The sequence below is a fragment of the Selaginella moellendorffii genome, unplaced genomic scaffold (genome assembly GCF_000143415.4).
Source record: "Selaginella moellendorffii unplaced genomic scaffold, v1.0 SELMOscaffold_8, whole genome shotgun sequence".
In the NCBI taxonomy this organism is placed as follows: Eukaryota; Viridiplantae; Streptophyta; class Lycopodiopsida; order Selaginellales; family Selaginellaceae; genus Selaginella; species Selaginella moellendorffii.
This window is the reverse complement of record NW_003314269.1, coordinates 226,929-236,516: the sequence shown is the minus strand read 5'-3', so window position 1 is coordinate 236,516 and position 9,588 is coordinate 226,929. Positions and strand designations below refer to the sequence as shown.

The 9,588-nt window shown below is 47.6% G+C and overlaps 2 protein-coding genes and 1 non-coding gene across 3 annotated transcripts; all 3 read right to left on the bottom strand.

Moving 5' to 3' along the window:
- Nucleotides 1–30: 30 nt before the first annotated feature.
- TRNAG-UCC lies at nucleotides 31–102 on the bottom strand. The gene has a single exon. It is a non-coding gene; the product is annotated as a tRNA-Gly (tRNA).
- Nucleotides 103–4,648: 4,546 nt separating this feature from the next.
- LOC9634678 (probable glutamate carboxypeptidase LAMP1) lies at nucleotides 4,649–7,513 on the bottom strand. Its single transcript, XM_024671725.1, has 11 exons — nucleotides 6,497–7,513; nucleotides 6,378–6,442; nucleotides 6,251–6,332; nucleotides 6,111–6,194; nucleotides 5,898–6,050; nucleotides 5,772–5,834; nucleotides 5,526–5,706; nucleotides 5,384–5,472; nucleotides 5,205–5,333; nucleotides 4,956–5,153; nucleotides 4,649–4,904 (listed from the first exon to the last, which is right to left on the bottom strand). Exons 1-11 carry the CDS (start codon nucleotides 7,415–7,417, stop codon nucleotides 4,746–4,748), a joined length of 2,124 nt encoding a protein of 707 aa, XP_024527493.1. The 5' UTR covers nucleotides 7,418–7,513; the 3' UTR covers nucleotides 4,649–4,745.
- LOC112345301 (uncharacterized CRM domain-containing protein At3g25440, chloroplastic-like) lies at nucleotides 7,495–9,374 on the bottom strand. Its single transcript, XM_024671724.1, has 6 exons — nucleotides 9,266–9,374; nucleotides 8,961–9,053; nucleotides 8,721–8,814; nucleotides 8,551–8,665; nucleotides 8,046–8,465; nucleotides 7,495–7,976 (listed from the first exon to the last, which is right to left on the bottom strand). The coding sequence occupies exons 1-6, from the start codon at nucleotides 9,372–9,374 to the stop codon at nucleotides 7,530–7,532; spliced, it is 1,278 nt and encodes a 425-aa protein (XP_024527492.1). The 3' UTR covers nucleotides 7,495–7,529.
- Between the last annotated feature and the right edge of the window lie 214 nt (nucleotides 9,375–9,588).

Below are 9,588 nucleotides of genomic sequence, written 5' to 3'. Positions count from 1 at the left end.
TAGGGCAAAAAGGTTTTAGGTTTTAAACTATGCATCAGCCGGGAGTCGAACCCGGATCTATTGCTTGGAAGGCAAATATCTTAACCGTTGGACTACTTATGCTTAATACAATTGAAATAAAATTAACCTGAGACATTGCTTTCTTTTTGGCATTGATCCTCTATAAAAAACTGAAAATCTGAAAAAAAATTGGATTTACTACATGAAATCGGCATCGACAGGATTTTTATACATGGACTTAAATGGAATTTCTATCCTTGGTTTGCACCATTGCCATTTTATCTCTAAAATATTTTTTGTTCATCACCACAACTATACGCATTGAATGTTACAGACTTTGAAGACATTTGCAAGGCTTGTGACAGCATTGCCTCTCAACCCACTCTTGCTTTCAGGACTATGTATCTACACATTACCTTTGCTCCTCCAGATCAATTTCGGCCGATTCTCATGGATAGCAGCCCTGAAGACAAATTGCTCGACCTGATCAATAACAAAGACTGGGATGGTCATACTGTCTATGATAGGCAGCAAGGTATCTTCACAACTGCACTATATCTCGCCGCCGAGGCTGAGAACACTTCTGCAATATCCTGGCTGCTCGAATGGTCTCCGACTAAGGTAAAAGACATCTTAGAAGCAGATTCATCCAATGGTAGGACAGCTCTACATGGAGCTGCCACTATTGAAAACCCTGCCATCGTTTTACAACTGCTAGACGAGCTGACGGATGCAGAGCAACTTAATGTCGTTGATAAAAGTGGCAATACTCCCTTGCACACTGCTGTGGAACGACAGAACGTGAAAGTGATACAAGCGCTCTTATGGAATGATGCGGATCCATGCCAAAAGAATATCAAGGGGGAGGCGCCGTTACACATTGCAGTCAAAAAAGGTGGCAACCTTGAAGTTCTGAAGGAGTTGCTCTACCGCGAAGCCGAGGTGGACACCCCTGACTTGGAGAAGGGCCAGACTCTTCTGCACCTTGCAGTCAGAATGCACCTGCAGATGATAAACGAGTTGGAGGTAAAGAAGTTGGAATTAAAGGAGTTGGACTTAAAAATGTTACGCGGATGGCAGCAGGAGCTTTCCCGTGTGGAACAACATCTACAAGAGCAGCAGGACATGATTGTTCTGCTGATTGCCAAAGGTGCTGATCCGTGCCGAAAAGACAAGGAGGGAGCGTCTTCGTTGCACCTGGCGTTACAAGGAAATGAGTCGGTTTTTCAACTGCTACTGCACACAGCCTTGAAGCCACGATTCCAAAAGGCTTGCTCAGTGGAAGATATCACGAGTAAGTCGTAGAGAGTAAGTCCTTCTAACATCTGAAATTTTTGGGCAGATGCCTTGGAGGAGCTGCGGATCCAAGAAGGTGGAGATTTTAGTGACAAACTGGAAGCTCTAAAATATGGTTGGAACATCCACAATGTTTATGCTGACAAAACCGCACTACACCTTGCAAGCGAATTTGGAAATGTAAGTCTGGTGAAAGCGCTGCTGAACGTCCATGAAAAAAGTAAGATTGACGTACGGAAGCAAGACGAACTCGGCAACACTGCTCTTCATTTCGCTGCTTCGAATTATGTTGAAATCGTAGCAGGGGAGAGCCCTGGCCAAGGGGAAGTCGCAATCGTCACAGCATTACTGGAAGCAGGTGCGAAGATTAACAAAAAGAATAAGCGTGGGCACACTCCTTTGCATTATGCTGTTGGACAAGGCAGAGCTGACATTGCTCGAAAATTATGCGACGAAGGTGCTGATTTTGGGTTAGAAGATGAGACAGGAGCTGGAGTATTGCACTTTGCTGCTAGAGGAGGGGGTAAAGATATCTTCGCGTTGCTGGATCCGAACGGCCTGGAAGTGAACCGAGCTACTAAAGCAGGTCTGACTCCGTTGCACTTTGCTGCCTGGAGTGGGAACACTGTTGCACTCGAGTGGTTGCTGAAAATTAACGACATCAACCTAGATGCGGAGGACAAGGTTGAGAAAGGACTGCCATGGCATTGGGCGGCTATGGGTGGCAAAAGAGACTGTCTTGGCATACTCATACGTGAACATGTGAAAAGAAAGATACAGGTGTTTCCAGGAAGTCACAAGGACTGGCAGCGGGCATTCCAGCGTATTGAAGATCATGGTCAAGCCGACATAATTGATGTGGTGCCGTGGATTTTCCTGAGTAGCGATGGAGTGTTGGAGCCTGGTATATTGGCGTCTGCTGTTGCATATGGAGGCATTCACACGAATGAGCTATTAGCGAAGCTTCAGTTGGGTACATGGCCAGGGGACTCTATTCATGAGCTTGTGGAGGAATCACGGCTACTGGAATGGGCTGCTTTGAGTGCCACTACCAGATGCACAGAATTCGCTGGCGAGGGCCTGTTCAACAGAGTAAAGCCTGTGATGGAGTTCGTGATGACGAAGTACACCAACGTGAAAGGAATCAATGATCAACTCAGGTTAGCTTTTAAGATTGCTTTCTCGCATGGAGAACAGGATGAGCTGCGGGGAAGGGAGACCTTCGCAACCTGCATGGCAAAGTGCTTCACCCAGGAATTACCCGACATGATCAAGGAAGCTGTATGGAAGGAACTGGACATTAACTTTGAAGACAAATATCGAAATTTGCCAAGCAAGTACAAGGGTGCCTTCGACGACGTGAGTGAACTGGTGAAAGATGTTCCTGTGGCTTATTGGGAGGCAAAAATTGAAGAAGGCAGAAGCAAGGACTTGCAGGCCATCTCGCAAGACAACATCTGGAGAGAAAATAGATATAACAACGAAGAAGGACGTAGGAGGAAACGGCTGGCTCAACGTTTGAAACAGTGGTCGGAAAAGTTCATCAAAGATTATCCCAATGACACAGGCCGCCGGACAGGTCGGACTGCTTTGCACTGGGCTGCCATCTTACAGGATCGCGAGACAATGATTACCTTGTCTCGCAAAGGCTGCAAACCAGACATCTGCGATAACTTCGGCCAGCCACCTTACTGGGACGCACAATGGATGGGTGAGGAGGATGCTGTCATGAACTACCTCCAGTGGAGCAGCTACACTAAGAGCTTGCAGAAGGACCGGCAGATGTTCGTGGATGGCTTAAACGCGATACTGGTTGGATCAGCTCTCATTGCCAGTGTCGCGTTCGGAGGCTTCTTGAATCCGCCACTGGGGTACAGGCTTAAGTTCAAGGACAACAGGGAGTATGTGTCCATCGACAGACCAGGTGTGGTTGTGTTCTGGGTTGCCAACAGTTTGTCCTTCTTTTTCGCCATGGCCAGTGCTCTGGCAGCAGTCACCGGGGTCCTGCGTTCTCCCGACAAATTCAACCTGAGACTCCTTAGCCGTCTCCGACAAATACTCATTGCCGCAGCAGTCATGCTCGTTCTCTCCATCATCTTCGTCCTCGTGGGATTTGGAGCCGCAGGATTCTCAGCATTGCCACCTTTGGGAAAGTACCAGACCAGCATGATCGCCACTTCTGTCCCCGGGGGTTTGGTCTGCTTAGGTCCTGTCTGCACGTTCATCTACGCAGTTTACAACCTGAATTCCCGGAAGCTCAGATTCTTCGACTCGCAGCCCAGCAAAGCAGGTCAGGGCAGCGATGGTCAGAAAAATACCATCTCGAAGTTTGTTGATGCTCTGAAACGGTGCTTTAAAGTGCAAGATCATTCGGAGGTTGGGGGCATAAGTTTCGGCAGTGAAACGCTTGAGGAGCTTCTAAGTTCTCAGAGCACGCTTGAAGGTTCACCTCAGAGATCGAAAAGGTATGCGCGTGGTCAGCGACCTTGGGAAGATGGTTTGGATTCCCTGGTTCCGCTTACTGAAAGGGATGGTCAGACGGTCATAACAGTAAACCAAGGTCCCTGAACCGAATCTAGTGGTTGATTCATGTGCTCAAGCTGAAACATTTCGGAATGCTCATCCGCTGCTCGATCAGACCATCACATCGAATGTATATCAGTGTGATCACTAAGATTATTTACAGAAAAGCGTTACCGTCTAAAGACGCTCCACTCCGTCTCTGAAAACGTAGAGCCTCCATCGGACACTGGGCTGGCGAGCCTTCAGCTGCGTTGGGCTAGAAAACAGAAGAAAGTGAGATCTTACCGCTGACTTTGTTGGTCTCAGCTGCACTGAAACGACCTTCTCCTGCATTGAAACAAGGATAAGCATCGCCACGCAGCTCTTTGGATCTGTCTTACCTTTGCTTGCTCTTTGGCCAAAGCAGCTATAGGCGCTATACTATTGTCCGAACATCCGAGCACGGTAAGAACCAACAGCACGAAACAATTAAAAAAAATAAAAAATCCATCCTCTCCCTAGTGAGCGCAAGAGGCAAAATCCTTAACCACAATAGCTCAAAATGGAAGAAATGGCACCGTCACGAAAAGAAGCTCCTCTTTCTTCTCTTCCACAGGTGCTCCTCTTCCTCTCGCCAATGTTCCGCCAGATCTTGTTCGCCACTCTGAAGGGCCCAGCCACTTCCATTTGAGCCCACACCTTAGCAACCTCCTCATCCATTTTGCTAGCTGAAACCCGCTGGACTTGAAGATGCTCGTTAGTGATCGTCTGATCGTTGACTTTTTTGACCATACCATTGACTATATTCAATGCAATGGCGTGACGCTGTGAGCTGGCAATGGAAAGGATAGGATAAATACCGAGAGCAACTGCGCACGGTTCAACGGCCATGATTCTCTCAGGACCATTTAGAAAAATATATCACCTTTTATGACATTCGCGGCACACTAGATAGCTCTCGCAGCTCTCCATATTTCATGTTGCAAGTCTTGTTTTAAAGCTTTAAGCTCTTCTTTGTCCTCACCCACAGCCATCTTCGATATAACGTCCGCAATAGCAGGGAATGTCGAGGTACCATAGACATTTGTTTGAGTTGGGCCATAGATCTACACAATTCTCAACATCAAAACTCTTACAATCAGATAAAATGCACTCACCAAGTGTTTGAACCATGGCTTCCCTGGAAGGCCTTCGCCATCTAGAAAACAGCGCTCTCCAAGCATCAAAATATCATTTTTACTTCTGGGCGCAGTGAAAGAAGGGATCTTGGACGCAAGTTCACGAAGTTGATCCACCGCAAAATGAAGTGGGAAGAAATTTACGTCGCGCGACTTGCTGAGGCTAAGTATATTAACCTGGAAAAACCGATGAGACCAAGCGAAAGAAGAAAAAAGAGAAAAGCTTACTGGAGCTTCGTGGTTTGAGGCCCGGATCACTTCCACCCGGAACGAAAGCATTCTTGGTACCTCCAACGTAGGCCGTCCCAGATGACCCGAAATAAGCAGGAACCTGGCCTCCAAATCCTTTACAGCGACCTTTAAGAAACAATCCAACTCATGAAAAGCAATGGTATAATCGCTAGTACCTCCAGGACATTTGCATACGAGACATAGTTGAAAGGCAAGATCGTGTCCATGACCAAGCGCCTCGCAAGCAGTCCCCAGACTTTCACCACTAGCACCAAAGCCTCGAAATCTTATAAAAAGGAATCAAAAGCAAAGTTTCACCTGTTGCATGGCGATGAAACTGAGTGTCTCCAAAGTTTTTCATCCAGTTGTAATTGTCATAGAGTGAATGATACACGGGAAAATCTGAGTTTTTCTCTTCGTACGTCATGCTGGTGGAGGGAATTCCTGCGTGCTGCAAGAATGGAGCGTAGTCGGAGCCACCACCGCCCAGCCTCCCGACCTGAGTCGATCAAACCATTAATACGGAGCAGAGGAGATGATAATGATAAATTCTTTGTCTCTTACACAATCGTTTGATTTTCCACACCACGAGTCAAATATGGTTCCATTTGAGTCTGGATCTTTCACCTTGAGACAATCAAAATGCCATGAGTTGCAAAAAAAATTAAAAAAATGGTAAGATTTGCGTACCATTTTGGTGACTTCGAATAAAAGGTTGTCAAGCTGAGGCGTAGCAGACGCTGAGAAAGAACTGCCTGTTACTGCTTCATCCACGTTTAAATAAGCCACCGCTCGAGCCTTAAGCATGGCCAAATTGTCCTCGACCCACTCCGTAGAACCAATCTATTAAGAGAGGATATTTTTATGAGTAAACACGAAGATAATAGAGATACAAAGGATTACCAGACTGTACTCTTCGGCATCCCAGCTGCAAAATACGATTGTTCTCGCTGGTTTTCTCAGAAACTGTCCAAAGATGCGAGCTATCTAAAAACTCGCAAAAACATGAAAAGTTTCTTTGAGGAATAACATGAAAGCTTTACCTCCAAAAGGCAGGCAGTTCCGCTGTTTGGATCGCCGGCTCCATACGTCCAAGCGTCTCGGTGATTCCCAAGAAGCACATATCTATGTGTCAAAGCTTGAGAAACAATACACTAATTTGAAGCTCACCTATCTTTCTCAGAGCCTTCTATAATTCCAAAAACGTTACGAATTGTCGCAGTGGTCAGGTTAGCCTGCCAGGAAGTACTAGTGCTCAAAAGCTTTAATATTTTTTTTGCAAAACTTACCTCGTAGCGAAGATCAAGTTTCACAGGTCCTTTCCCAGCTCGATACGCGTCCACTGCAAGTCCTCCTTGCCAGGAATCAGGAGCAACAGGGCCTCCCAGCGCCTTGATGATTGGAAGAGCGTCGCGAGCGGAGATTGGCAGCGCGGGGATCGCTGGAACTCCCAGCCTTGTCAAGTTGGAAGCGTCCAGTCTCTTGGAAAGCTTGCTACTCGGCCACCCCGGGGTGAGAGGATCCCCGGGGTCCTGGATCACGGAGCCTCTCTGGACTCCACTTGGAGGCAACCATCGCGAGAATGGATAGTAGCCTTCAGTGGTAGCGTTCGTGGCGTAGTCTCGAGGATCCGGATACAAAACCACGGCCACCGCGCCTTCCTCCTGCGCGTTAAACACGATATCCCCTCGAAAGCTCTTGCCAAGCCTGGCGATTACCACGCTCCCTCTCACCTCCACTCCCAGGCTCTTGAGCTCGTCAAAATCGGATTTTTGGCCGTAGTTTGCGTACACCACCTCGGCAAGAGCTTCCCCAGACGGCGAGTAAGCGAAGAAAGTTGGAATGACTCCAGAGGAATCGCCATCGCCATCCACGGTCTCTTCGTCTAGAGCCAAGCTGAGTGACGAGTTGCTTGGGTAGACCACGGACAACGATCGCTTCAATGGATACGAGACGAGTACCTCGTAGTCGACCGTGCGCGTCGAGAGCCCAAACTCGCGGAATCTCTCCTCGACGAACTTGGCAGTAGCAAACCCCTGCGGCGTCCCCGCGACATGGGGGTGGAGCGTGAGATTGTGGAGGAAGGCGGCGATGGAGCGAGTGCTAACTTGGGTCACGAAGAACCAAGCCGGAAGCGAGCTTAGGTAGAGATTGATCGCGATGATCGCGACGAGCAACAGTAAAATGTGGGTGGCGAGAGTGCCAAACATCTCTTTCTTCGAGCTCGTACTTAAAAATCTTCTCTTCTCTCGCAAGAACGCTACCTGATAGTGGGATCCAAGTCATATCATAGAAGTTCCAAGCTTATCTCCCTGGATTTGTTTAAGAGTGGAGTCTTGGAAATGGATATGGTACTCCCAGGCCACGGAGGTACGCTTTTATCCCCCCACACCTGCGAATCTTGTAATCAAACAAGTTCTTTCTCGCGCGTCTCCTCTCCTTCCCAATCTCGGTCTTGTGGCGGCCAAGTTCTCTCGCAAATCTGGACGCCATCTTTTTTTCCACTCGCTCGCGGCTCGCCTGTGTAGCTATAACATCCGCTGCTGCTGCTCTAGCCTGATCTTTATCACCATTCTCCCCATCTACTTGACAACCTTGATCTAAACCTTCTTCTCTTTCTTTGTTGCCAGCCCTTGGTAAGAATATCATCGGCTGCGTGGCTTGAGCGGGCTCTCTGTCTTCTTTGAGAAAGTGGTACCTGGAAATGTATTGCCCCAGCCTGTAAACTTGTGAATCCAAAGCCCGTTGGATGTGGTGCCTAGAATCGGCCTGAAAAAACGAAAACAGCAAACTCGTCAAAGAAGAACAAGAGGAAAAAGAAAACACCAGCAAACTCACATTTCTCCTGTCGACAGCTTCCAAGGTTGGAGGATAGAGCTCCTCTGGTGTCTGGTAGTTCTTACCACGAAACATAATCACCGTCCGGTCCTCAAGGACATCGAGCACGATGCCTCCACTCAATCTCGCTACCTCGGCACTGATTCTCCGCGTCTCCTCCATGCTGTTGTGGCGCGGGCACTTGATCCTCACCGTCTCATGGAACTTCCAGTTGGTGTGGATGTTGTGAATCACACCTCCGTAGATCCCACGCTTACCGACGGACGCAAAGTTCTGGTTTTTGTTTCCAATCCTTGCGTAGTGCGCCGCCTCTCTTTCACTCAGAGGCTCCGTTTCTCGCAAGCAATGCTTTCCTTCGGTGAGATGGGACGAATGCTTTCGCCGGATCTCCGTCCTGTTGAGATCGATCGTGTACAAAGCCTGGAAGAAACGAGCGAAAGAAAATACATAAATAAAAGCAAATAAGAAGAGTGCTCCTTGGAAAAGAAGAACTTCTAAGACGTACCCTTCGGATCTTTACTTCGAGAAACTCCTTCTCGGTCTTGGGAGCACGGTTCTTGTCCTCCTCCCTTCTCTTGCGAATCTCCTCTCGGATTTGTTGCTTGACGAGCTGCGTTGGGCTAGAAATCAGAAGAAAGTGAGATCTTACCGCTGACTTTATTGGTCTCAGCTGACCTTCTCCTGCATTGAAACAAGGATAAGCATCGCCACGCAGCTCTTTGGATCTGTCTTACCCTTGCTTGCTCTTTGGCCAAAGCAGCTATAGGCGCTATACTATTGTCCAAACATCCGAGCACGGTAAGAACCAACAGCACGAAAAAATTAAAAATAAATAAAAAAATCCATCCTCTCCCTAGTGAGCGCAAGAGGCAAAATCCTTAACCACAACAGCTCAAAATGGAAGAGATGACACACCATTAGACGTGACGAAAAGAAGCTCCTCTTTCTTCTCTTCCACAGCTGCTCCTCTTCCTCTCGCCAATGTTCCGCCAGATCTTGTTTGCCACTCTGAAGGGCCCAGCCACTTCCATTTGAGCCCACACCTTAGCAACTTCCTCATGCTCGTCCTTTCTCACCATTACAGTCTGATCGTTGACTATTTTGACCATACCGTTGACTATATTCAATGCAATGTGGAAAGGATAGGATAAATACCGAGAGCAACTGCGCACGGTTCAACTGCCATGATTCTCTCAGGACCATTTAGGAAAATATATTACCTTTTATGACATTGGCGGCACACTGGATAGCTCTCGAAGCTCTCCAGATTTCATGTTGCAAGTCTTGTTTTAAAGCTTTAAGCTCTTCTTTGTCCTCACCCACAGCCATCTTCGATATAACGTCCGCAATAGCAAGGAATGTGGAGGTACCATAGACATTTGTTTGAGATCTACACAATTCTGAACATCAAACCTCTTACAATCAGATAAAATGCACTCACCAAGTGTTTGAACCATGGCTTCCCTGGAAGGCCTTCGCCATCTAGAAAACAGAGCTCTCCAAGCATCAAAATATCATTTTTACTTCTGGGTGCAGTGAAGGA